The following is a 21104-nucleotide window of genomic DNA, read 5'->3' as shown; positions in this document are numbered from 1 at the left end:
GGAAGGGCAGAGGGGGCTGAGGACAGAAGGAGGGGCAGGGGGCCACCCGATGCAGAGACAGGGCTGGGGGGCCCAACACAGGGTAGGCCTGCAGGAGAGATATGACCAGGAAAGAGAAGGGAGTGACCCAAAATAAAGAATAGGCCAGGGGGAGTGGGGTCTCAAAGCAGGGATGGATGTGATGTGGGGAAACACTGGGGTGGGGGGCCGGGGCACTCATGGGGGAACTGAGGCCACTGCCAGGCCCACAGATACTGTGCTTCGGAGTTGAAGGTGCTCAGGTCTCTACCCCTAGGACAATCCCACAGCTGCTGTGGGACACCTCCCAGTTTGGGGGACTGAGGAGGTAGTTCCCATTGTCAGGACTGCTGTCTGGAGTCTCCTGATCCCAGGGGCAGCCCGGCCCAGCTTCAGAACCTTTAGTAAACTCCCAGACCAGCCTCAGAGGTGGCCTTAGCCTTCTTCAGGTAGCAGTGACCCCCAAAACCTCCGTGCTGCAGGCTCAGGAGGGAAGAGCTGGGTTGGAAGAAGCCGCCACCGGAGGCTGAAAGCAGGATCGATATGCATTTCCTCTGGAAGTCACTGTCCTTCCGGCTGGCAGCAGCACAAGGCCAGGAGGCTGCAAGGCCGAGGAGTGCAGCCCCCGCCCTGAGGCACAAGCCCAGCAGGGCCCTCGGACTGCCCAGGGCCCTCCCTCCCTTCCCCCACAGCCAGCAACTCTGCGCTGCCCCTCTCCCTCCCAGGATTCCTGCAGCGAGGGCCCTGTTACTGGAATCGTCCAAGCAGGGGCTGAAAGGCCCCCTGTCCAGCAAGGGAATTTCGGCCTTGGGCTGAAGTCTTTGGGTATGCATGACCACTGGCCCTGCAATTCTCTGGTGCAAAGACCTACTAGTTTCAAGTTTTAGATGTCCAAGGATCTGGTCTCCTCGAGATCCTAGACCCCCCCCAAGATTCTTATGTTCCAAGGGTTTCTGCTTCTAAGATTCTCTCCCCCAAGACTCCAGACACATGAGATTCCAGACCTCCCAAGTTTCTCTGGCTACAAAGTTCTAGCTCCCAAGATTGTCATCCTGTAAAGTATACCATCCCCCCACCCCCCAGGATTCTAGGCGCTGATGGTGAAGGTTAATTACACGGGCCTTTTTATTCCATCTGGAAATACAAATATTCACAAGAGTCTGTACAACCTTAGGGACACCAGCCCTGGCCCTGCCCTCAGCTGCATGCCACCCTCATATCCCACCCCCAGCCCCAGCCTCCTGTCCCAACACCCCCAGGCTCCCTGCTCTGGTTGAAGTATTTTCTCCAAGGCAGGAATGAGTCCTTGATCCAACCACAGCTAGGAAGAGAAAAACAGGTTGTGAGGAAGACACCCCCCCAACAACAAGGTGGTAGCCCACCTGGCTTGGAGCCATTTGGATAAAGCACCCATTTCCCTGATACTCCCCACCCCCACCCCAGCCCTCAGTGGGGAGCTCTGGTGCCAGCTGTGGGAGGACTCACCATCTATTACAAGTGGATGTCAAACACCCCATCCTCCACCGTCTGTACCTCCTCCTCACGGATCTCTGCTGGGAGGGGGATTGCTGCAGAACACACTTCCAGGTCCTTGGGACTTCATCAACCCTTCCCCTCTCCACAGGAGGCATCCACATCATCCCAGAAGCAGACCCATCCACCAAAAATCAATTCCTTGCGTGACCTAACGGCCCAATTTTTTTTTTTTTTTTTTTTTTTTTTTGAGACAGAGTCTTTCTCTGTCGCCCAGGCTGGAGTGCAATGGCGCAATCTCAGCTCTCTGCAACCTCCACCTCCCAGATTCAAGCGATTCTCCTGCCTCAGCCTCCCAAGTAGCTGGGATTACAGGCGCCTGCCACCACGCCCAGCTAATTTTTGTATTTTTGTATTGTAGAGATGAGGTTTTGCCATGTTGGCCAGGCTGGTCTCCAACTCCTGACCTCAGGTGGTCCACCCACCTTGGCTTCCCAAAGTGCTGGGATTACAGGTGTGAGCCACCAGGCCCAGCCTCAGCCCAATTTTTGAGGCTCTTTTTCTATGTTTTTGTTTTGCCACAGCTTTTTCAGCCACAGATTTGTCAGCGCAGTTTGCTTAAATGTCAATTTTGTGTGTATTTCACATTTTAGACCCCAGCACTTCTGGAAGGCTCAATGCAAATGGATTTATCTTTTCTATTTTTGAGGATATATGCCCTGTGCCTGCCTCTGTTTTTTGAGGACTTATGCCAACCCAAACAGTTGTGATCAACTACCTTAGACCCCAGTTTAACATAGTTGTTCAGACTGTTCTCAGCAAAATAATCATTTGGCCAGCTGTCATTCAGCAAACTGACCTAAAACCATCAAAGACCCCAAGAGAGCTGCCAGGACATTATCAGGGCAAGGGACTTTCCCCAGAAGAGCCTCCAGAGCAGCCAGAAAGGGAAAGGCAAGCCAATGGCTCATGTAACACCTTCTCCAATCCTTCGTTAACCCCTCCAACAAAATAAGACTGTAACTGGAATCTTGAAGCCTCTTTCACTTTTATACCTCTTTATAAATTAGGGTCTCTCTCCTCAGCCTCAGAAGGTCCAGGGCTTCCTGGCCACTTTCTGGCACCCTTACCTGTCCCTTCTTTATTTTATTTTTTTTTCTGAGACGGAGTCTCGCTCTGTTGCCCAGGCTGGAGTGCAGTGGCGTGATCTCAGCTCACTGCAAGCTCCGCCTCCCGGGTTCATGCCATTCTCCTGCCTCAGCCTCCCGAGTAGCTGGGACTACAGGCGCCCGCCACCACACCTGGCTAATTTTTTTTTTGTATTTTTAGTAGAGACGGGGTTTCACTGTGTTAGCCAGGATGGTCTCGATCTTCTGACCTCATGATCTGCCTGCCTCAGCCTCCCAAAGTGCTGGGATTACAGACGTGAGCCACCGCACCCGGCCTGTCCCTTCTTTATTATCTCACCACAAAAAGAGAATTTACACTTTGGAATGGCTTCCGTCCTGCGTTCTTTACCCCAATGGCCCTGATCCCTCCCTCCACAGGCCGGTACAGAATGACTCCCTCTTACCTGGAGGCCTGGAGCCTCGCCTGCCAGGGCGGGGCAGAGAGAAGCTGAAGGCGCGGTGATGGTGGCTGTGGGTGGGTGAGGGTGAGGGTGCAGACCCCTCCAGGCTCACACTCTGGGCCCTGCGCCGACACTCGACTGACAGGCGATCCTTGCACTGCTTGTGGCAGTTCACACCACAGGCTGGGGGAGGGCAAATGGAGAGCCAGCCAGGGCCATTGGTCAGAATACCCTCCATCCCATCCCTCAGGCTTGCGCCCCCCCCACCAGGAACCTTTGTTCCTGAGCAGCTGCCCCACCAAAATAAGAGTCTCCTTCCAAAGTGTTCTCCTCCTCCTAATTGTCAGTCTATGCCTTCTCCCATGTTCTCTGTTCCTGGGCAGCTGCCTCATCAAAATAAATGGCCTCTTAAAGGCCACTCCCTTCACATCAATCATCTTGAGCCTCTGATTTTGTGGGGTTTTGGTTTTGGTTTTTTTTTTTTTTTTTTTTTTTTTGAGACAGAGCCCTCTCTGTTGCCCAGGCTGGAGCGCAGTGGCGTGATCTCGGCTCACTGCAAACCCCGCCTCCCAGGTTCAAGCGATTCTCATGCCTCAGCCTCCCAAGTAGCTGGGATTACAGGTGGTGCCACCACGCCCAGCTACTTTTTGTATTTTTAGTAGAGGCGGGGTTTCGCTATGTTGGTCAGGCTGGTCTTGAACTCCTGACCTCAGGTGATCTGCCTGCCTCGGCCTCCCGAAGTGCTGGGATTACAGGCTTGAGCCACCATGCCCGGCCATGCGCCTCTGATTTCAAGGTACTTCACTCCTCGGCAATTGCCCCACCAAAATAGTAACTCTCCCAAAAAAAAAAAAAAAAAAAAAAAAAAAACACTGCCCAGCAGCCCTTCCAGTCATTCCATCTCACCTCGGCATTTGAGGCCCTGCTTGTAGATGCCCAGGATCTGCAATAGAGGAGGCGCCGTGGTGGGAGGAGGGATTTAAAGGTGATGACTCTACTTCTTCCTTCTTGAGGGTGAGACTAGGGCTTTAGAGCCCGCCTCAGGGCCAGGGGCAGAACCACAGGAGGAGAGGCAAATGGAATTAACCAGGTTTTCCTGGCTTGAGAAGGGTTCTGGCAGAGGCGGGGCCACAAGGGAGGGTGGGGCCGGGGCTGGAGGGGCGTGGCTTGGGCCGTGAGCCGGGAAAGGGGCTCTCACCAGGGCTTTGCAGTGGCGGCAGGCGACAGGGCGCAAGGAGTTGCTCTCCTGGAAGTTGTGTACGAAGCCCATGCGGCCCCCCAACACGGAGCTGGAGCGCAGGAAATAGGAGACCATCTCCTCCCTGCTGATGCAGCCATCCCTGTGGGGAGTTGCAGGGGCGTCTCAGCTCGGGCCCTCCCCAGGACCATCCACCGCTGGCCTAACCCATCCCACTGTTACCAGTGTCCTCATGGAACTCCTGATTTTGGACTCCTGGTGCAGAGTAAAGAAAAGGCGGCACTGGACTAGGGGTCAGGCAGATGTGGGAACTGCCGCTAACCAGTGTGTGGTCTTGGGCCAGTCCCTTTCTCTGGGTTCCTTCTCAGAACAGTGGCCTGTCCTGCCCACTTCACACTTGGTGTGCAAACTAAAAGGACTGTGTGCAACACCAGTCGGGAGCCCTGAGCAGGGAGAACTCTCTAATGAGTTCTAGGACCAGGAGAGATTGGGAGAAATCGCATCCCTCCCTCTCCTGCATCATCCTGCTGGAAAGACACCTGTAAATCCAGGGTTTCCCACATAACCCAGGGCTTTCCGCAGAAGCCCTTTTTCACCTGTGAATACGTTTTACGGAAAGAATGAGCACGTGTTCTAGACACAGACCTCAGTTCAAATCGCAGCTCTACTTCCCTGCCTCTTGACCCATAGTGGAGTAATCTCCCTGTCCCTCCGTTTCCTTATCTATATATAAATGGGTGTAATGATCATTCCTACATTTCATAGGATTTTGGTGAGGATTACATTAGATAATGCATGTGAAGTTTTACAACAGTGTCTGCACAGATAGGAGGGTCCTCAGCCACCAAGTGCTATTCCCATCGGGACTGGCCCTCGCTTGAGACTCCCACCTGCTTTTGAGGGGGCTCATAATGTGTGATCCAGGTGGTCCATCAAATCAAGGGAGCATTAGGATAACTGGCCATTTGAAAAAAATATAGGGCCTAGCACAGTGGCTTACGCCTGTAATCCCAGAACTTTGGGAGGCCGGGGCGAGTGGATCATGAGGTCAGGAGTTCGATACCAGCCTGGCCAACATGGCAAAACCCCATCTCTACTAAAAATACAAAAAATTAGCCAGGCATAGTGGTGGGCACCTATAATCCCCGCTACTCGGGAGGCTGAGGCATGAGAATCACTTGAACCTGGGAGGTGGAGGTTGCAGCAAGCCAAGATCATGCCACTGCACTCCAGCCTGGGTGACACGGCAAGAGACTCTGTCTCAAAAAGAAAAGAAAAGAAAAGAAAAAAAATATAAGCCTACCCAGGAGGTGGAGGTTGCAGTGAGCTGAGATCACACCACTGCACTCCAGCCTGGGCAACAGAGCAAGACTCCGTCTCAAAAAAAAAAAAAAAAAAAATACAAGCCTACGTTCTTCATACTGTGCATGAAAACTAAATTCTCACTGTTCTCACTGGACTTTTTGTAGACACTCATGCAAAAAATAAAATTATAAAATTATCTGAAAAGATATAAGACAGGGCGGGCAAGGTGGCTCACGCCTGTAATCCCAGCATTTTAGGAGGCCAAGGCCGTCGGATCACTTGAGGTCAGGAGTTCGAGACCAGCCTGGCCAACATGGTAAAAACCTGTCTCTACTAAAAATACAAAAATTAGCCATGCATGGTTGCGGGCATGTATAATCCCAGCTACTCGGGAGGCTGAGGCACGAGAATTACTTGAACCTGAAAGGTGGAGGTTGCAGCGAGCCAAGATCATGCCACTGCACTCCAGTCTAGGTGACATGGCAAGAGACCCTGTCTCAAAAAAAAAAAAAAAAAGAAAAGATATAAGATAATAATTTTATAATCTTGAGGGGCTGAGGGCCTTTCTACACAGAACACAGATCCAAGAAGCCAGAAAGGAAAAGACTGACATATTGAGCACACAAAAGTTTTTAAATTTTATATGGAAAAAGACAACATAAATGACAGACAGGGAGAAAATATTTGCAAACACATTCAACAGCAAAGGGTTAATATCTATTAACAGAGATTCTAAAAATCAATGAGATAAAGACCAACAAACCCAGTAGAATAATGGACAAGGAATCTGAACAGTCAATTGACAGAAGAAATAAATGGCCAATAAACATATGAAAAGATACCCTACTCCCATTAGTATTAAAGAAATGCAAATTTAACCAAGATACCATTTGCCAATGAGAATGGCAAAATTGTGAAGCTTTTTATAGCATCCACTGTTGGCGAGGAAGTTGGGAAGCAGGCACTTGTATGCTGCTGATGGGGGTGCAAACTGGTACAACCTTGTCTGAGGTCAGTTTGGCAGTCTCTCTCCTAATTTAGAATGTGCATATCTTTTGATCCAATTATCCCACTTCTAGGAATTTCTCCTACAGAAATACTGGCCTGAGAGGATCAGTAAAAGGACGTTCATGGCAGCCTGGCATACAATCCTAGTGAAAAACTGGAACAGTCTAATTGTCCATCAGCAGGAGGATGGTTAGGGAAATGATGGACTAACCGCACAGTGGAATACTCTGCAGCTGTTCTAATGAATGAGGTAGTTCTACATGAATGCACATGGAAAGATGTCTGTGATCAAGGGTTAAGTGGAAAACAAGCACAAAGACGAAAAAAAACAAAAAGCAAGGCGTGAAGTTCTGTCACGATGGTGATTTTTAGGCCGGGTGCACAGTGGCTCATGCCTGTAATCCCAGCACTTTGGGAGGCCGAGGTGGGCAGATCACCTGAGGTGGGTGGATCACCTGAGGTGAGGTCAGGAGTTCGAGACCAGCCTGGCCAACAAGGTAAAACTCCATCTCTACTAAAAATACAAAAATTAGGCCAGGCGCGGTGGCTCACGCCTGTAATCCCAGAACTTTGGGAGGCCGAGGCGGGTGGATCACCTGAGGTCAGAAGTTCAAGACCAGCCTGCACAACATGGTGAAACCCCATCTCTACTAAAAATACAAAATTAGGCTGGGTGAGGTGGCTCACACCTGTAATCCCAGCACTTTGGGAGGCTGAGGCTAGCGGATCACGAGGTCAGGAGATCGAGACCATGGTGAAACCCCGTCTCTACAAAAAATACAAAAAATTAGCCGGGCGCGGTGGCGGGTGCTTGTAGTCCCAGCTACTCCGGAGGCTGAGGCAGGAGAATGGCATGAACTTGGGAAGCAGAGCTTGCAGTGAGCCGAGATCACGCCACTGCACTCCAGTCTGGGTGACAGAGTGAGACTCTGTCTCAAAAAAAAAAACAAAAAAAAACAAAATTAGCCGGGCGTGGTGGCAAGCGCCTGTAATCCCAGCTACTCGGGAGGCTGAGACAGAAGAATCGCTTGAACCCGGGAGGCGGAGGTTGCAGTGAGCCGAGATCACGCCACTGTACTCCAGCCTGGGCAACAAAGAGAGAAACTCTGTCTCAAAAAAAAAGAAAAAGGAAAAAAATTAGCCAGGTCTGGGGGCGGGTACCTGTAATCTCAGCTACTCGGGAGGCTTGGCATGAGAATTACTTGAACCTGGGAGGCAGAGGTTACAGTGAGCCAAGATCATGCTATTGCACTCCAGCCTGAGCAACAAAGTGAGAGTCTATCTCAAAAAAAAAGAGAGGGTGATTAAAAAAAAAAAAAGAAAAAAGAGAACTCACTACAGGTACCTAGATGTTGCCTAAAGATATATCAACAATTGCTGTAAATGCATAGATAATTTTATAAGAAAGAAATGGAAACACCCAAGTTCCAGAAACAAAGAGGGAGCTTTACAATGAAGCGGTGAGCTGGGCCTGGTCCTGGGAGCCGGTGCTGGTCTCCCTCCTGCCGAACCAGGTGCTAGGTTTTGATACCCAACCAGGGCTTCTCCCTCACCAACACACACACACACACACACACATGCACACACACACACACACAGCCTGGGGCCTGCAGGAGGTGGAGGGTTAAGGCTGAGACCGCTGCATGAAGCTGAGGCCTCCATCGTCTCAAAGGGTCATTCTCACTGAAAAGGTGGTCTAGATAAAAATCCACCCACCAACTCAGGGAGAAAACATGGAACTCAACTACCTCTGCCTAAAATCTGGGAGAAGAAATAAAGCAGCTATGATAAAAGCCACAAGCAGAACTGGATTTATACTTTAATCCTGTTTGTCCATGAAACAGACACCAAACAAACAAAATCTCTATCAATGTGCACCTGCCTGGGAAAAGAAGACTGGAAGAACCCACATACTGCCAAGCTTAATATTGTTAACAGTGCTTAATCATGGCAACTTCTACCAGTGCAAAAGGAAAGAGGGGACTTTCATTTCTTCCTTTTTTTTTCTTTTTTTTTTTTTTTGATGGGGGTGGTCTCGCTCAGTCACCCAGGCTGAAGTGCAGTGGTGTGATCACAGCTCACTGCAGTCTCAACCTCCTGGGCTCAAGGGATCCTCCTGCCTCAGCCTCCTGAGTAGCTGGGACTACAGGCACATGCCACCCACATCCAAAAAAATTTTTTTTAGGCTAGGAGCAGTAGCTCATGCCTGTAATCCTAGCACTTTGGGGGGCCGAGGCAGGTGGATCACTTGAGGTCACGAGTTTGAGACCAGCCTGGCCAACATGGTAAAACCCCATCTCTGCTAAAAATACAAAAATTAGCCAGGCGCAGTGGTGCATGCCTGTAATCCCAGCTACTCAGGAAGCTGAAGCAGGAGAATCACTTGAACCCAGGAAGTGGAGGTTGCAGCGAGCCGAGATTGTACCACTGCACTCCAGCCTGGACAACAGAGTGAGACTCTGTCTCAAAAATAATAATAATAATTTTTGTAGAGACAGGGTCTTACTATGTTGCCCAGGCTGGGCTCAAACTCCTGGCCTGAATTGATCCTGCCACCTCAGTCTCCCAAAGTGCTAGGATTACAGGCGTGAGCCACCGCACCTGGCCTCTCACTTCTTACTTTAAACACTTTGTTCACTATAAATGTATTTTACCACCTAGATTTTATTTTACCATGGATTTTTGTAATGTGGAAATAAAAAACAACAGATTTTTGAAATACAGGTAACAAAAAATAAATCGAGCTGAGATGGACTCTAAATTTTGAATGGAGTTTTTTCTGCTCAGCAAAAATAGGGCATGAATCTGGCTTCAGGGGGCATGTTTAACCTACTTCAGAGAACCAGCTGTTTTTCCAAATTGTCAGCATATGAACTGTTGATAAGCAACTGGGTACTGCTAATTACAAACCTTTCTTATCTATTCATTAGAACAGACTATCCAGGAGCTCAAGTTGCCCACACTTCTTGACAGCTGTGAGCTCCACAAATAAAACAGCACTTTTGTAGCCACAGTCCCCAGGTCACAGCCTTTGCAAGACTCAGGTGGAGCCCCCCATCTGTCTGAATTTGTGAGATACCACTGCGCCTCCACAGCTGGCAGCCTCTCCTCCCCACAAAAGCAAGTGCCCCTTCCCACACTGGCAGCTTCCCAGGCCAAGATCGTCTGGCTCAGTGACCTCATCTTGCATACAAGAAACTGAAGCCCAGACAGAAGTGGGCTGGGTTGCCTTCCCTCTCCCCCAGGTCCCCAGCCCTCCTCACTGGTTCTGGTCGAGGTCCCCAAAGGCGCTGAGGTAAGGGAAGTTCCCACGGATGATCTGGAATTCTTCCTGTGAGATGTGGCCATCCCCATCGACGTCAAAGTTCCGGAACACAGACTGGGGCACGCAGAGGGACACGCAGAGCCGAAAGAGGGGAGAGTAAAGGGGACATCAGGTCCTGTCCCTTCCCACGTTCCCAGTCCATTTGATGAGGTGTGTCTCAGAGAGGTCTCTGACGCCACCCCCCTTCCATACCTCCACCCCCACCCTACCCAGGGGCACCTCAGCCCCGTGCAGCTGGCCTGCCAGGCCCTGTGACTCCTGGGGGCTGAGTGCTGGGTCTTGAACAGGACACTCATGCTGGCTTCCAGGGCAGTGCTCCGGCAAACTGGCCTCTCCCCACACACTGCTCAGGCTCCGCAGGAGCTCACCTCCACCATCTTCTCGATGTGCTCCACCACGAGGGCCTGATCCAGCTTGGGTTTGGCAGCCGATGTCCACTCCTCCAGCACCGGGGGCCGGGGTGGTGGGGTGCAACTCGTGGGGCTGGTTGGCTATGGAAATGGTCAGGCCTGAGCTAGGGCCAGAGGCAGGGGGAGCCCAGAGGGGAGCCCAGAGTTTTTTCTGCTCAGCAAAAATAGGGCATGAATCTGGCTTCAGGGGGCATGTTTAACCTACTTCAGAGAACCAGCTGTTTTTCCAAATTGAAAAACACAGAGGAACACAGAGGGGAATCCCTGGGAGAGGGAAGTCTGCCCAACGCTACTGCCCTACCCCCAGGATGCCTCTGTCCTACAAGACGGATGGGTGAGATGGCTGCTAAGAACTCTTCCCGTCCTCACATCCTGGGATTCTCAGGAGGGAGGGGCAGAGTGGACAGGAAGGAGTACCCCCTCACCGAGGACTTGGAGCGTGGCTCCCGCTGCAGGGACAGCTGGTACAGCTCATCCTCCGTCTGATACTGATCCAGAGACACCTGGGACACACAGGTCTGATCACACCCACTGGCCCCTGCCCACGGCCACAGAGCCCAGGGCCAAAGGTCCACCTAGAGGCCACGGCTCAGCTCAGAGCTCGGGTCAGAAGCTAGACTCAGGACAAAGCCTGGCTTAGAACACAGCACAGCAACCCCACGCCGTCCCAGCACGCAGATCAAACCACAGCATGGCCCCAAACCTTGAACACAACATATTGCCAAGATGTCAGGGAAGAAGCCAGGTCAGAACCCAGCCAGAAGCTCTGATTTCAACCCTGATCCCCTCCAGAGCCCAGAAGCAGCTAAGAATCCACTCCAAACCTTAACACTTAAGCCTCAGCCCAATGTCTAGAACCTTGTCCGGATCTAAACCAGAACCCAACTCCCACCCTAGACCCCAATATAAAGTGCAAAGCCAAGCCCAGAACTTCACTCCGAGCCCAGGGCCATGCTTAGAAACCACCCCTGCCCACAGAATGCAGAGCTTGGCCCAGCCCTAGAATACAGCCCATTGCCAGAACTCAAGCCGGGACCCAGGCCCAGTTCAAACTGCCCACAGTCCACATACCAGCCTGGATATCAGACCTCAGTCCACAGCCCCAGCCAGAGCCTGGACCCCTCCTCAGCATCCACTCCAAACCCCAGAGCCCACGCTAGATCTCAGTTTCTTGGCCAGAACCCAGAGCCCCAGGCCACACCCACAGCCAGGACCTGGGGAAACTGTCAACCCCTGGTGCCCAGCTCCCCACCTCCCTGCCCCCTGGCTCCTCACCGTGAGCAGGCTCAGCAGGTCGGGGTTGGCCTGTACTGGTGGCCGCAGGCTGGTCACCATGGCCAGCTCCTCCAGGATGCTAAAGAGCTGCTTCATCTTGGCCCCGTTGAGCCGGGTCCGGGCTGGGTCCAGCCAGTCAGGCAGTGCCAGCTGCAGGGCCACCAGGTCCTTGAGGTGCACACCCAGGATAGGGAAGCGGAAGCCCACACAGGCTGCCAGCCGACGCCGGTAGTTGCCATAGTTGCCTGTTGCCGTCACTAGTTCCGTGAGACCCTCCCAGAGCTGGGGACAAAGGACAGAGGGGTCATACCCCCACAACTATCCTCCCTACCTCAGCCCTGGAAATGTAGGAGTAGATGAGGAGGAGTCAGGGTCAGGGACAGGTGAAAGAGTAAAATCCTCCCTTACTGTCCCCCACGACTGGCTCTCTCAGCCCCTGGGGATTGAATTCATTGCCATGAATTCAAGGCAATACTCACTGCCAAAAGCACCACACTTCTAAACCAGGCCTGGACACAGGGTATCATCAACATTTAACAGGAGAAACAGAGGCTCAGGGAGGCAAGGCAGCACAGGACTATGACCTGGAAGAACATACTCAGCCACCCCCTCCAAACAGCAAAAACTGGAAAAACCAGCTGGGCGTGGTGGCTCACACTTGTAATCTCAGCACTTTGGGAGGCCACGGCAGGTGGATGAGGTCAAGAGATGGAGACCATCCCGGCCAACATGGTGGAAACCTCGTCTCTACTAAAAAAATAACAAAAAATTAGCCGGGTGTGGTGGTGCATGCCTGTAGTCCCAGCTACTCGGGAGGCTGAGGCAGGAGAATCTCTTGAACCCGGGAGGCAGAGGTTGCAGTGAGCCAAATTAGTGCCACTGCACTCCAGCCTGGCGACAGAGCAAGACTCCATCTCAAAAAAAAAAAAAAAGAAAGAAAAGAAAAGGAAAAACCCCAACATTCAACAATAGAATCAATACATAAATTGGGGTAGGCTGGGGGCAGTGGCTCACACCTGTAATCCCAGCACTTTGGGAGGCTAAAGCGGGTGGATTGCCTGAGCTCAGGAGTTCAAGACCAGCCTCGGCAACATGGTGAAAGCCTGTCTCTACAAAAAATTAGCCAGACGTGGTGGTACAAGCCGATAATCCCAGCTACTCAGGAGGCTGACGCACGAGAATCACGTAAACCCAGGAGACGGAAGTTGCAGTGATCTGAGATCTCGCCACTGCACTCCAGCCTGGATGACAGAGAGAGACTCCATCTCAAAAAAATAAATAAATGAATGAATTGGGGTAGACATACAATAAAATATTATATGGCAATGAAAATGAAAAAACAATTGCTCCACATAACAGAATGAAAAGACTCTCAGAACCATGTGGAATGAAAGAAGCAAGACATAAAATAACACAAACAACATTCCATTCATAGAAAGTTCAAAACAGACAACAAAAAGCCCCACATTGTTTTGGACCGCATACCTACATGGTGAAGCTATAAAGAAAAGCAAGATCATCATTGCAAAAGTCGTGGGGAGGGAGTTATGCTCTAAAGTGCTGGGCGCTTGGGGGCCTGGCAAGGTTCTATTTCCCAACCCAGCCAGTAGTTAATGTTTTCTTTACAACTTTTCTTTAAACTATTCATATGTTTTTATACACTTTTCTTTTTTTTTAGATGGAGTCTCACTCTGTCGCCCAGGCTGGAGTGTAGTGGCACGATCTTGGCTCACTGCAACCTCTGCCTCCTGAGTTCAAGTAATTCTCCTCTTGCCTCAGCCTCCCAAGTAGCTTGGATTACAGGCACGTGCCACCATGCCTGGCTAATTTTTGTATTTTAGTAGAGATGGGGTTTTGCCATGTTGGCCAGGCTGGTCTCAAACTCCTGATCTCACGTGATCCGCCCACCTCAGCCTCCCAAAGTGCTGGGATTACAGGTGTGAGCCACCACGCCCAGTCTCATATGTTTTTATATACTTTTCTATATGTATATTACTCAATACTTCAAAATACTTCAAAAATAATAATAAATGAAGGAGAAAGAAAAGAAGAAAGTACAAATGGCAAGGCACAATGGCTCAAGCCATAATCTCAGCACTTTGGGAGACCAAGGCAGGCGGATCACTTGAGCCCAGGAGTTCAAGACCAGTCTGGGCAACATGGCAAAACCCGATCTCTAAAAAAAAAAAATTAATAACAATACAAAAATTAGCCAGGCATGGTGGCGTACACCTGTAGTCCCAGCTACTCAGGAGGCTGAGGTGGGAGGATCGACTGAGCTCAGGAGTTCAAGGCTGCAGTGAGCTTGTGATTGCACCACTGAACTCCAGTCTGGACAACAGAGAGAGACCCTGTCTTTAAAAAAAAAAAAAAAAAAAAAAGTACTAGCTTTGGGGTCCATGACAACCTGTGAGCCCCGACTCTGCTGTTGCCATTGTGCAAACTGAGAAAAGCACTTAACCCCTCTGAGCCTCCATTTCCATATCTGTCAAATGAGGACAGCTGTGCCCAGCCCCCAGTGCTGCTGGGAGGACCCAGTGAAGACAGATCTGGGAAGCACCAGCCCCTCCCCAGTCCCAGGCACCTTGATGGTCTCAGGGCTAACGTGGCTGTGGGTCTCCTTGAGGCGGGAGATGGAGCTGTGGCTCAGGCCCCCGACCACTGCCATCAGTGTGTTGAAGTTCTGCAGCTGCAGCAGCTTCTGGAAGGCAAATGGGGAGGGAGAGGCAGGGAGTCACTGAGTGGGCCCAGAATTTGGCCCAGCTTACCTAGAGAGAAGGCAGTGGGGCAGTGGGTTAGGGGAAGGGAAGGGTTGGCCTGACTGGCATGTGGGGTGGTTGGGAGACACAGGGAGGGAGAGGCAGGCACCTCCGCCACGTGGACAAAGTGTGTGATGACCAGGGCCCGCTGCGGGGCTGTGGGTTTGCTGAGGATCATGAGCTGCACCCACTGCGAGACGCTGTTGAAGAGGGAGATGAATCGCTCCAGGACGGGGTTGTCCACAGTGCAGCCATGAGTCACAAAACTGTGATAGTCCTGAAACTGGGGGCAGGAGGAGTGGCCTCAGCACCTTGCCAGCCTCTCCCCTCACTGATGGCCACTCCTCACCCTCCAGCTGACCTTCAGTGGTTTCACAGAAACCCCTCATGCACCCTGTGACCCAGCCTATCCCAGGGACCCTGCCCCTCCTAGAACCCCCTTCCAGCCCACATTGGACCCCTGACCCCCCAACCCTCGAGCCACACCAGGATCTTGCAGAAGGAGCGATACTCCAAGTAGGTGAGATGCTCCGCCAGCTCCATGGGCTCCAGGTGGTCAAACAACAGGGACATCTTGCGCTTTTTCTGTCCCACAGGGTTCCGCTGAGTCACCTGCCGCTTCCACTTGTAGGTAGGGCTGGGGGGGCAGGGGTAGTGAGCCCTTTGCTGGACATGCGCGTGCCCCGTGGCCCCCCACTCACACAGACACACCATTCACGCTGACTGAGGACCTACATAATGCGAGGCACTGTCCTAGGCACGAATGTACCCAGTCCCAGCAACTCCTCCTCATCTCCCCCCACCCTGTCATGCACTCAACACACGTTTATGAACAACGTACTCTGTGCCAGGCACTGTGCTAGGCGCTGGGAATACAGAGATGAGTAAGACACGGTTCCTGCCCTCGAGGAGCTCACAGTCTACTGAGGGAGACAGACACAGAAACACATGATCACAAAACAGCGTGACACATGTACAGAGGTCTTTGTACAGGAGTCTGTACAAAGTGCCATGGAGAACAGAGGAGGGAACGACAAATTCTACCCCGGAAGAGCCCCGAACCCTCAGAGCCCACGGAGACTTCATGCCTGAGCTGAGTCTTGGTAACACGGAGGAGGCAGCAAGGGGGATGATATGAGCAGAGCACCATGGTGGGAAAGGACTCGGAAGCTCAGCCGACAGGGAGCCGACCCAACGCAGCTACAGGAGGAGGTGTGTGGGATGGGCGGTGGCAGTGGAAGATGAGGCAGGAACGCCAAGCTGCCCAGAGGAGGCACACTGAAGGCAATAGGGAGCCATGGAAGGTTTTTAAGTGAGAGAGCGACATGAACCTCACTCATTCAGTTCAACAGACATTTATTAAGCACAGATGGTATAGGATACTGAGTGCCCCCCCAGTCCTCTGTGCTCCCCCCACGCACACGCTGTCTATGTCGATGAGGCTGCTGTGCCGCAGGTTCCCTTCTTGGTCTAGCAGAGCCTTCAGCTCCTTGATCTGCTCAGCCAGCTCCGGGTTCAAGTCAAACTCCGCTGGGAAGGCGGAGATCCAGTACCTGGAGGAGCGGGGAGTCACCCAAGATAGCCCTTCCCCCACCATCACCCAGCAGGCTGCAAGGAGCTATTTGAGATTGCAGCAAAAAGAGCCTCAAACTATGGTTCCAGCTCTTTCCTTCTCAAAGTGTACATCAGACCCTTGAGACAACCACCCGCACTGCGCAGAAAAGAAAACTAAGGCCCAGACCCAGGAAGGGGAGAGCCTGTGGCAGCACAGCCCACCCGGACAAGCCAGGGTTCAAACCCACTCCCAGAAGCAGCGCCCTGCCCCCTCCTCCAGACCAGCCTGAAGCCAGAGAGAAGGGAGAAAGGGGAGGGGCTAGAGCCCCAGAGGAAAGACTCACCTGACCAGGTGGCACGTTTTCACCTGCAGGGAATTGGAGTTGTCCTTCCGGGATTGTTGGTAGGTGAAGGAGAGAGTTAAGGAGGCCGCTTAACTCTAGAAAGGGAGGCCTGAGTGGAGGGAGGCTGGGGGCGGGCCCTGGTTCTAGGAGACACGTTCTAGGGATGGGGCTGCGCTCTGCGGAGATGCTGGGGGTGAGGCCTGAGCTCTGGGAGGGGTTGGAGGTGGAGGTGGAGGTTGAGGACTAGGTGCTGAGGGAGGCTGAGAGCAGAGCCTGGGCTCTGGGAGAGATAGATGCACGGGGCGGACCCAGGCCTGGAGCAGGGGCAGGCCCTAGACTCTAGGGAGGAGGAGGGCAAGGCGTCGGCGGGGGACAGAACCTGGGGACAGGGCCGAGTCGCCAGGAGCAAGGAGGGGGCAGAGCCTAGGCCCTAGTTGGAGGCTGGGACGACGCCTGAGCTCTGGGATAAGGAGCGGCCTATACTTAGGAGCCAGGCTCATTCTGCGCCTGGGCTGGGCAGAGGGGCTGCACATGGGCTCCGACGGCAGGGACCTTGGCAAGGCCGGCGAAGGATATATGTGGAGCAGCTTGGCCGCCAGCTGAGAGGAGGGGATGTACCAGGGGTGCATCATGAGGAACATGCGCACCAGCTGCGGGTCCCGCACCTTCCCGGAGTCATCTGACTCCGAAGGATCAAAGACAGGTGGCTGAGCTGGGTCCGCAGCTACCATGCCTCATCCCCACCCCGCAGCCCGCCAGGTATCGGCCCTTCGGGTGCACGCTCGACCCCGCCCACCTCCTGTTTGCCCAGGACTCCGAGAGCAGGAGGCAAATTAGAGAGGAAAGGTGTGGTGGGCGAGGGATAGGCAGGCCCTGAGGACTGGAGGAGGAGAGCGCCCGAGCCGCCCAGCGTCCGGAGGGGAACCAGCTGGGGCGGAAGGAGCCTGGGTTCCCCGGGGTCAAGAATCCAGAGGTCATTTCCTGAGCGCTTGGGGGAAGGGGCACCCCTTCACCAGATAAGCCGCCCCCCATTAGCCGGAAACAGCTCCCAGGCCGGAGATAGCGAGTTCCTCCGGATTCCCCGGGAGACAGATAATGCCCCTCAAGTGTCAGAGTCCGGGACCCGGCCCTCCCTTCGCCGCCGCTGGGGAAGGCTAGAGAAGGGAGACCTCATCTGTCTGAAGGGCGTGCATCTCTCTGCCCTGCGATGCGAAGGAGGCTTTCGTTAAAGAGACTGCACGCTGCGGAGCTGGGTGGGTCCGGGCCAGGGCGGGTCCAGGCCAGGGCTGTGCCCTGGACTGTGCCTGGGAGGCAGGGACCCGGGCTCAGACTCGGGGCTAGGCTCAGGCTCCGTGTGCCCTCCCGAGCCACTCACCGAAGGCTTCGATGCACCCGCGGAGCAGCTCCTCCACCGTGCAGCCCTTGTCCAGGTCCAGGGTGCCCGCCATGGCCGCCGGCGCGGGGTGGGCTGGGCCCAGGCTGCGCTCCGGGAGCCTCCCACGGGGCTCGGACCGAACCCCTGTCCCAGGAGAGGCAGAGCGGGAGTCTGCGGAGGCGCTGGCGGGGGAGCGGCCCCGCGGGCAGAAACGGGGCGGGGCGGGCACGCCCCCTGCTGGGCAGGGGCGGAGTTGTCCGCCGCGGCCACTCCCGGGGTTAAACGGTCTGGCCCTGGATGGTGCAACCCGCCAGTTGGGAAACGGACCCGCAGAGAGGCTTCCGGCCCACCCTCGGAGTCGCGGGAGGGCCGAGGGGCTTCACGAGGATGGGGACGAACCAAGATCCCAGGACTGGCTGGCGCCCAGCCCCACGCAGGGCGCCTTCTCCTCGCGCCCTCTCCCCAGAGGCACCTGCAGCACCCCGCAGCTCGGCTCTGCGCTCCTCCCGCTTCCCTCCCTCCACAGCCTCCCTTCCCCCGCAGGGTTATTTTGGGAACCCAGAGCCTGAGGGGACCTCGGAGGAATTTCTCCTGGTATGGGAGGGGGAAGGAGAGAACCCAGGCGTCCTGCCCGCCTCGCCCCCTCCCGGGAGCCCGGGAAGGCGAGGCGGGGCTGCGGCAGCCCCCAGGGGCCTGCCCTAGGGAAGGCGGACTGGATGGGAGAGGAACATTCCTGGGGCGGGGGGAGCCCGCTGCGGCCAGGAGGCGTCAGCGGGAAGCCTGAGCCTGGGAACTGAGCGCTCCCAGGCCACCTCCGCAAAGGTCCCAGGGGTCCCGGCTCAGCTCGTCCACAGGCCCTCTTCCTCCCTATCCCCAGCTCCTGACCCCGGCCCCGCACAGGCGAACTGTGAGCGCGCACGGAGCAGGGTGTCCAGAGGGGGGCGCCCGCGCCGAGGGTGGCCGATGGGTTCATGACACCATTAGCAAGTCCGGTCACTGGCGGGGTCATACGCACCCTGGCAGGGGCAAATACTCCACACCCGAGTTATTCGTCGGAGGCCGGGGACCTACGTGGAGGTGCAGGCGCCCGCACTTAACACGCACCGGGCCACAGGCACCGGCCTCCCATCCTCCGTCTCTCACACACAATGGCACCCACGCCCTGTGCACACCTGCACGAAGAAACCCTCAGGCACACATACCCGCTCGTCCACCCCAGAATGAAAACTCGCGGACGAGGTCGCCTCCTGGACCAGCTGTTCAATTGAGCCAGGCCAGCCTTGAGTCCCGCGGCCACACAGGCGCTGACATCCTCACACGTGTGCACACACGCAAAGCAGTGCCTCTCCACGCATGTACACTCCCACACACATGCACACACCCCCATGGGTGCGCACGCCCATTCCGTCGCCCCCCTCCCATTTGCGGTGCAGGGCCCGCCCTGCGGCCCCAGCGCCCTGACTCCCCTCACTCCCAGATTTTGGCAGAGCCTTGCCCCACGGAAAGGTATCCCGGCCCTACACATACTCACTCCCCCAGGCTGGAGGACGGGGGAGCTCCTGTACGGAGTTCTCAGGCGGACTTTTCCTGGGAGCCACCCAGAGCCGTCCCCGCCTGGCTCTGCCGCTTCCTCGTGTGACCTTGAGAATCACTTGGCCTCTGGGAGCCTCAATTTTCTCATCTGTCAAATGGGGGTACGCGGGGGAGGGCCCCGCTGGAACGTGGCGGGGAAAAGCCGGGTGCACCGTGGAGGTCCTCCGCCCTCCGGGGATCCAGCGCGCCTTAGCTCTCGTGGCCGCTGCCCCCTCTCCCAGACCCGGGCCGCAGACTCCCCACCGCTCGCCGCCCCCAGCCCGCCCGCGCCGCCCTTGGGGGGGGGGGGTCGCTGGGGGCCGCGCCCTCCTTCGCCTGGCGCCCCGCCCGCGCTCGCCCACTCACTCTTGGGACCTGCCGCAAGGAGCCCGCACCGGCCTGGCCGACCCCACCTCCGTGCGCTCCCGCCCGCCGGCCTCGCTGCGGCTGCGGCTCCCGCCCGCTCTCCACGCCGCGGCCCCGCTCCCCGCCTTCCCGCCCCCGCCCCCGCGCCGGGCCGCCCCCTCCCCCCTCCGCCCCTCCGCGGAGCTCCGCACCGCCGGCTGCGCCACCCTCACCGGGGGCTCCCTCTCGCCCCGCACGCGGCGGTCCCTGCGGCAGCTTAACCCCTCCCCTGCCACGCCGCCCGGGGGGCCAGGGCCGCGGGCGGGGGGCTGCGCCAGTGGCTGCCCCGAGGGTGGGCGACCGGAGGCCCCGCCGCCCGGGACGCGGAGGGGGGACCGAAACGAAGAGCCCCTCCCCCACCGCGGACGCCCCCGTGCCCCCCGCCCTGCCTGGGTGTCGGGTGGAGGAAGCCGGGAGGGGCAGGAAGCGGACTGCGGTGGGGAAGGGGCGCCCCGCCCAGCCCCCAGCTCGGGTTCCTGTTTTCGAGACAAACCGTTCCCACGGGGCTAACCCGGCCCTGGACCGGGCGTCTTCCTGCAGGCAGCGGGTGGCACAGGCCTAGTGGAGGTCGGGGGCGTGGGGACAGCTGGTCCTTGAGATAGTCTGGGGGAGGGGCTAGGACAAGATGGGAACATTTTGGGGAGAGGGGCCTGTGGGGAGAGAGGAATGAAATCGTGGCTACCTGGAGACACGGCCTTGATGTCTGGGAATGGGGGCGGGGGGCCCAGTTAACACAGGAGGAACGGGGCCCCGGAAGCCTGGCTCCCCACAGGGCCGAATGGAAAGGGGCAGCCGCATGTGGCGGTGGGTTCTCCGCAGCTTGGAGACTGGAGGCCCGGATGCCTGGCCAACAGGGAGGAACTTGGGAGGAGCAGCCGCAGGCGGTTGGGGTCCCCACTAGCCGGGCCTAGGAAAGCGGGTAACGGTTTCCGGCCATTTGGCTTCAAACACACTCACTGTGAAACCACCGACCCCAAACCTCCCTTCCGAGGCGTGCCCCTCCCAGCCTGGGGGCGGGGGATCCAGGACCGCCCCCGCACCTCAGTCTTGGTAATGCAAGACTTAGAAACGGGACCTTTCTGTTCCTCAGTTTCCCCATAATGAGGGCCTAGCCTAGGCGGTCTGCGAGTGTTCCCTGCCGTAACACTCCTCCGACTTTGGATCCAGCGTAGCCACCTGCTAAGAGACCCTTAAACGCCGCAGTAGGGCGGGGCTAAGGGCGGAGCCAAGAAGGCGCCGAGCATCCTCTGCTTCCTCCCTCTCCTGGGTCCTGCCCTCGACAGCGTGGATCCTCCGTGGTCCGGGAGGCCTCAGCCCAAGTCCCGGCTCCCAGCCCCGGTGGGCCCCACCCAGGCAGACGCCCCGCCCCCGGCCAGCGAGGCTGGCCGCTGACCTAGTATGGACACGGCACTGGGAAGAGAGGCGTGGAGGGTGACGCCAGGAAAGGGGCTGGAGAGGCCTAGGCCCCGCCCCCACGGGTCGCTCCCTCCATCTCCCACCACCGCCCCCGCCG

General features: G+C 55.8%; 1 protein-coding gene across 12 annotated transcripts; it reads right to left on the bottom strand.

Moving 5' to 3' along the window:
• Nucleotides 1–1125: 1125 nt before the first annotated feature.
• Nucleotides 1126–20908, bottom strand: RASGRP2 (RAS guanyl releasing protein 2). Of its 12 annotated transcripts, none has more exons than XM_054441124.2 (18): nucleotides 20632–20908; nucleotides 20274–20498; nucleotides 17615–17758; nucleotides 16816–16918; nucleotides 16240–16302; nucleotides 15763–15894; nucleotides 14828–14978; nucleotides 14451–14624; nucleotides 14167–14283; nucleotides 11583–11864; nucleotides 10733–10810; nucleotides 10266–10388; nucleotides 9836–9951; nucleotides 4260–4401; nucleotides 3968–4004; nucleotides 3065–3244; nucleotides 1504–1568; nucleotides 1126–1339 (listed from the first exon to the last, which is right to left on the bottom strand). In XM_054441124.2, the coding sequence occupies exons 3-17, from the start codon at nucleotides 17685–17687 to the stop codon at nucleotides 1510–1512; spliced, it is 1830 nt and encodes a 609-aa protein (XP_054297099.1). In that variant the 5' UTR covers nucleotides 17688–17758; nucleotides 20274–20498; nucleotides 20632–20908; the 3' UTR covers nucleotides 1126–1339; nucleotides 1504–1509. The 12 variants fall into 12 exon arrangements, with proteins under 12 accessions (XP_054297099.1, XP_054297096.1, XP_054297095.1 ...); XM_054441121.2 differs by lacking the exons at nucleotides 20274–20498; nucleotides 20632–20908 and adding exons at nucleotides 18630–19295; nucleotides 19553–19613; XM_054441120.2 differs by lacking the exons at nucleotides 20274–20498; nucleotides 20632–20908 and adding exons at nucleotides 18817–19295; nucleotides 19553–19613 and having other exon boundaries at nucleotides 17615–18681.
• Nucleotides 20909–21104: the final 196 nt, after the last annotated feature.

The sequence above is a fragment of the Pongo pygmaeus genome, chromosome 9 (genome assembly GCF_028885625.2).
Source record: "Pongo pygmaeus isolate AG05252 chromosome 9, NHGRI_mPonPyg2-v2.0_pri, whole genome shotgun sequence".
Lineage (NCBI taxonomy): Eukaryota > Metazoa > Chordata > Mammalia > Primates > Hominidae > Pongo > Pongo pygmaeus.
The sequence above is the reverse complement of the archived record's forward strand: the minus strand, read 5'-3'. Positions and strand labels throughout refer to the sequence as shown.

Excerpts from the sequence above, each read along its gene's own strand:
- RASGRP2 (XM_054441119.2), bottom strand. The coding sequence starts at position 17,687 with ATGGCGGGCACCCTGGACCTGGACAAGGGCTGCACGGTGGAGGAGCTG. Across the intron at positions 14,979-15,762 it reads CTCATCGACATAGACAGCGT|CCCTACCTACAAGTGGAAGC; the intron begins GTGCGTGGGGGG and ends CTGCCCCCCCAG. Across the intron at positions 14,284-14,450 it reads ACTTTGTCCACGTGGCGGAG|AAGCTGCTGCAGCTGCAGAA; the intron begins GTGCCTGCCTCT and ends TTTGCCTTCCAG.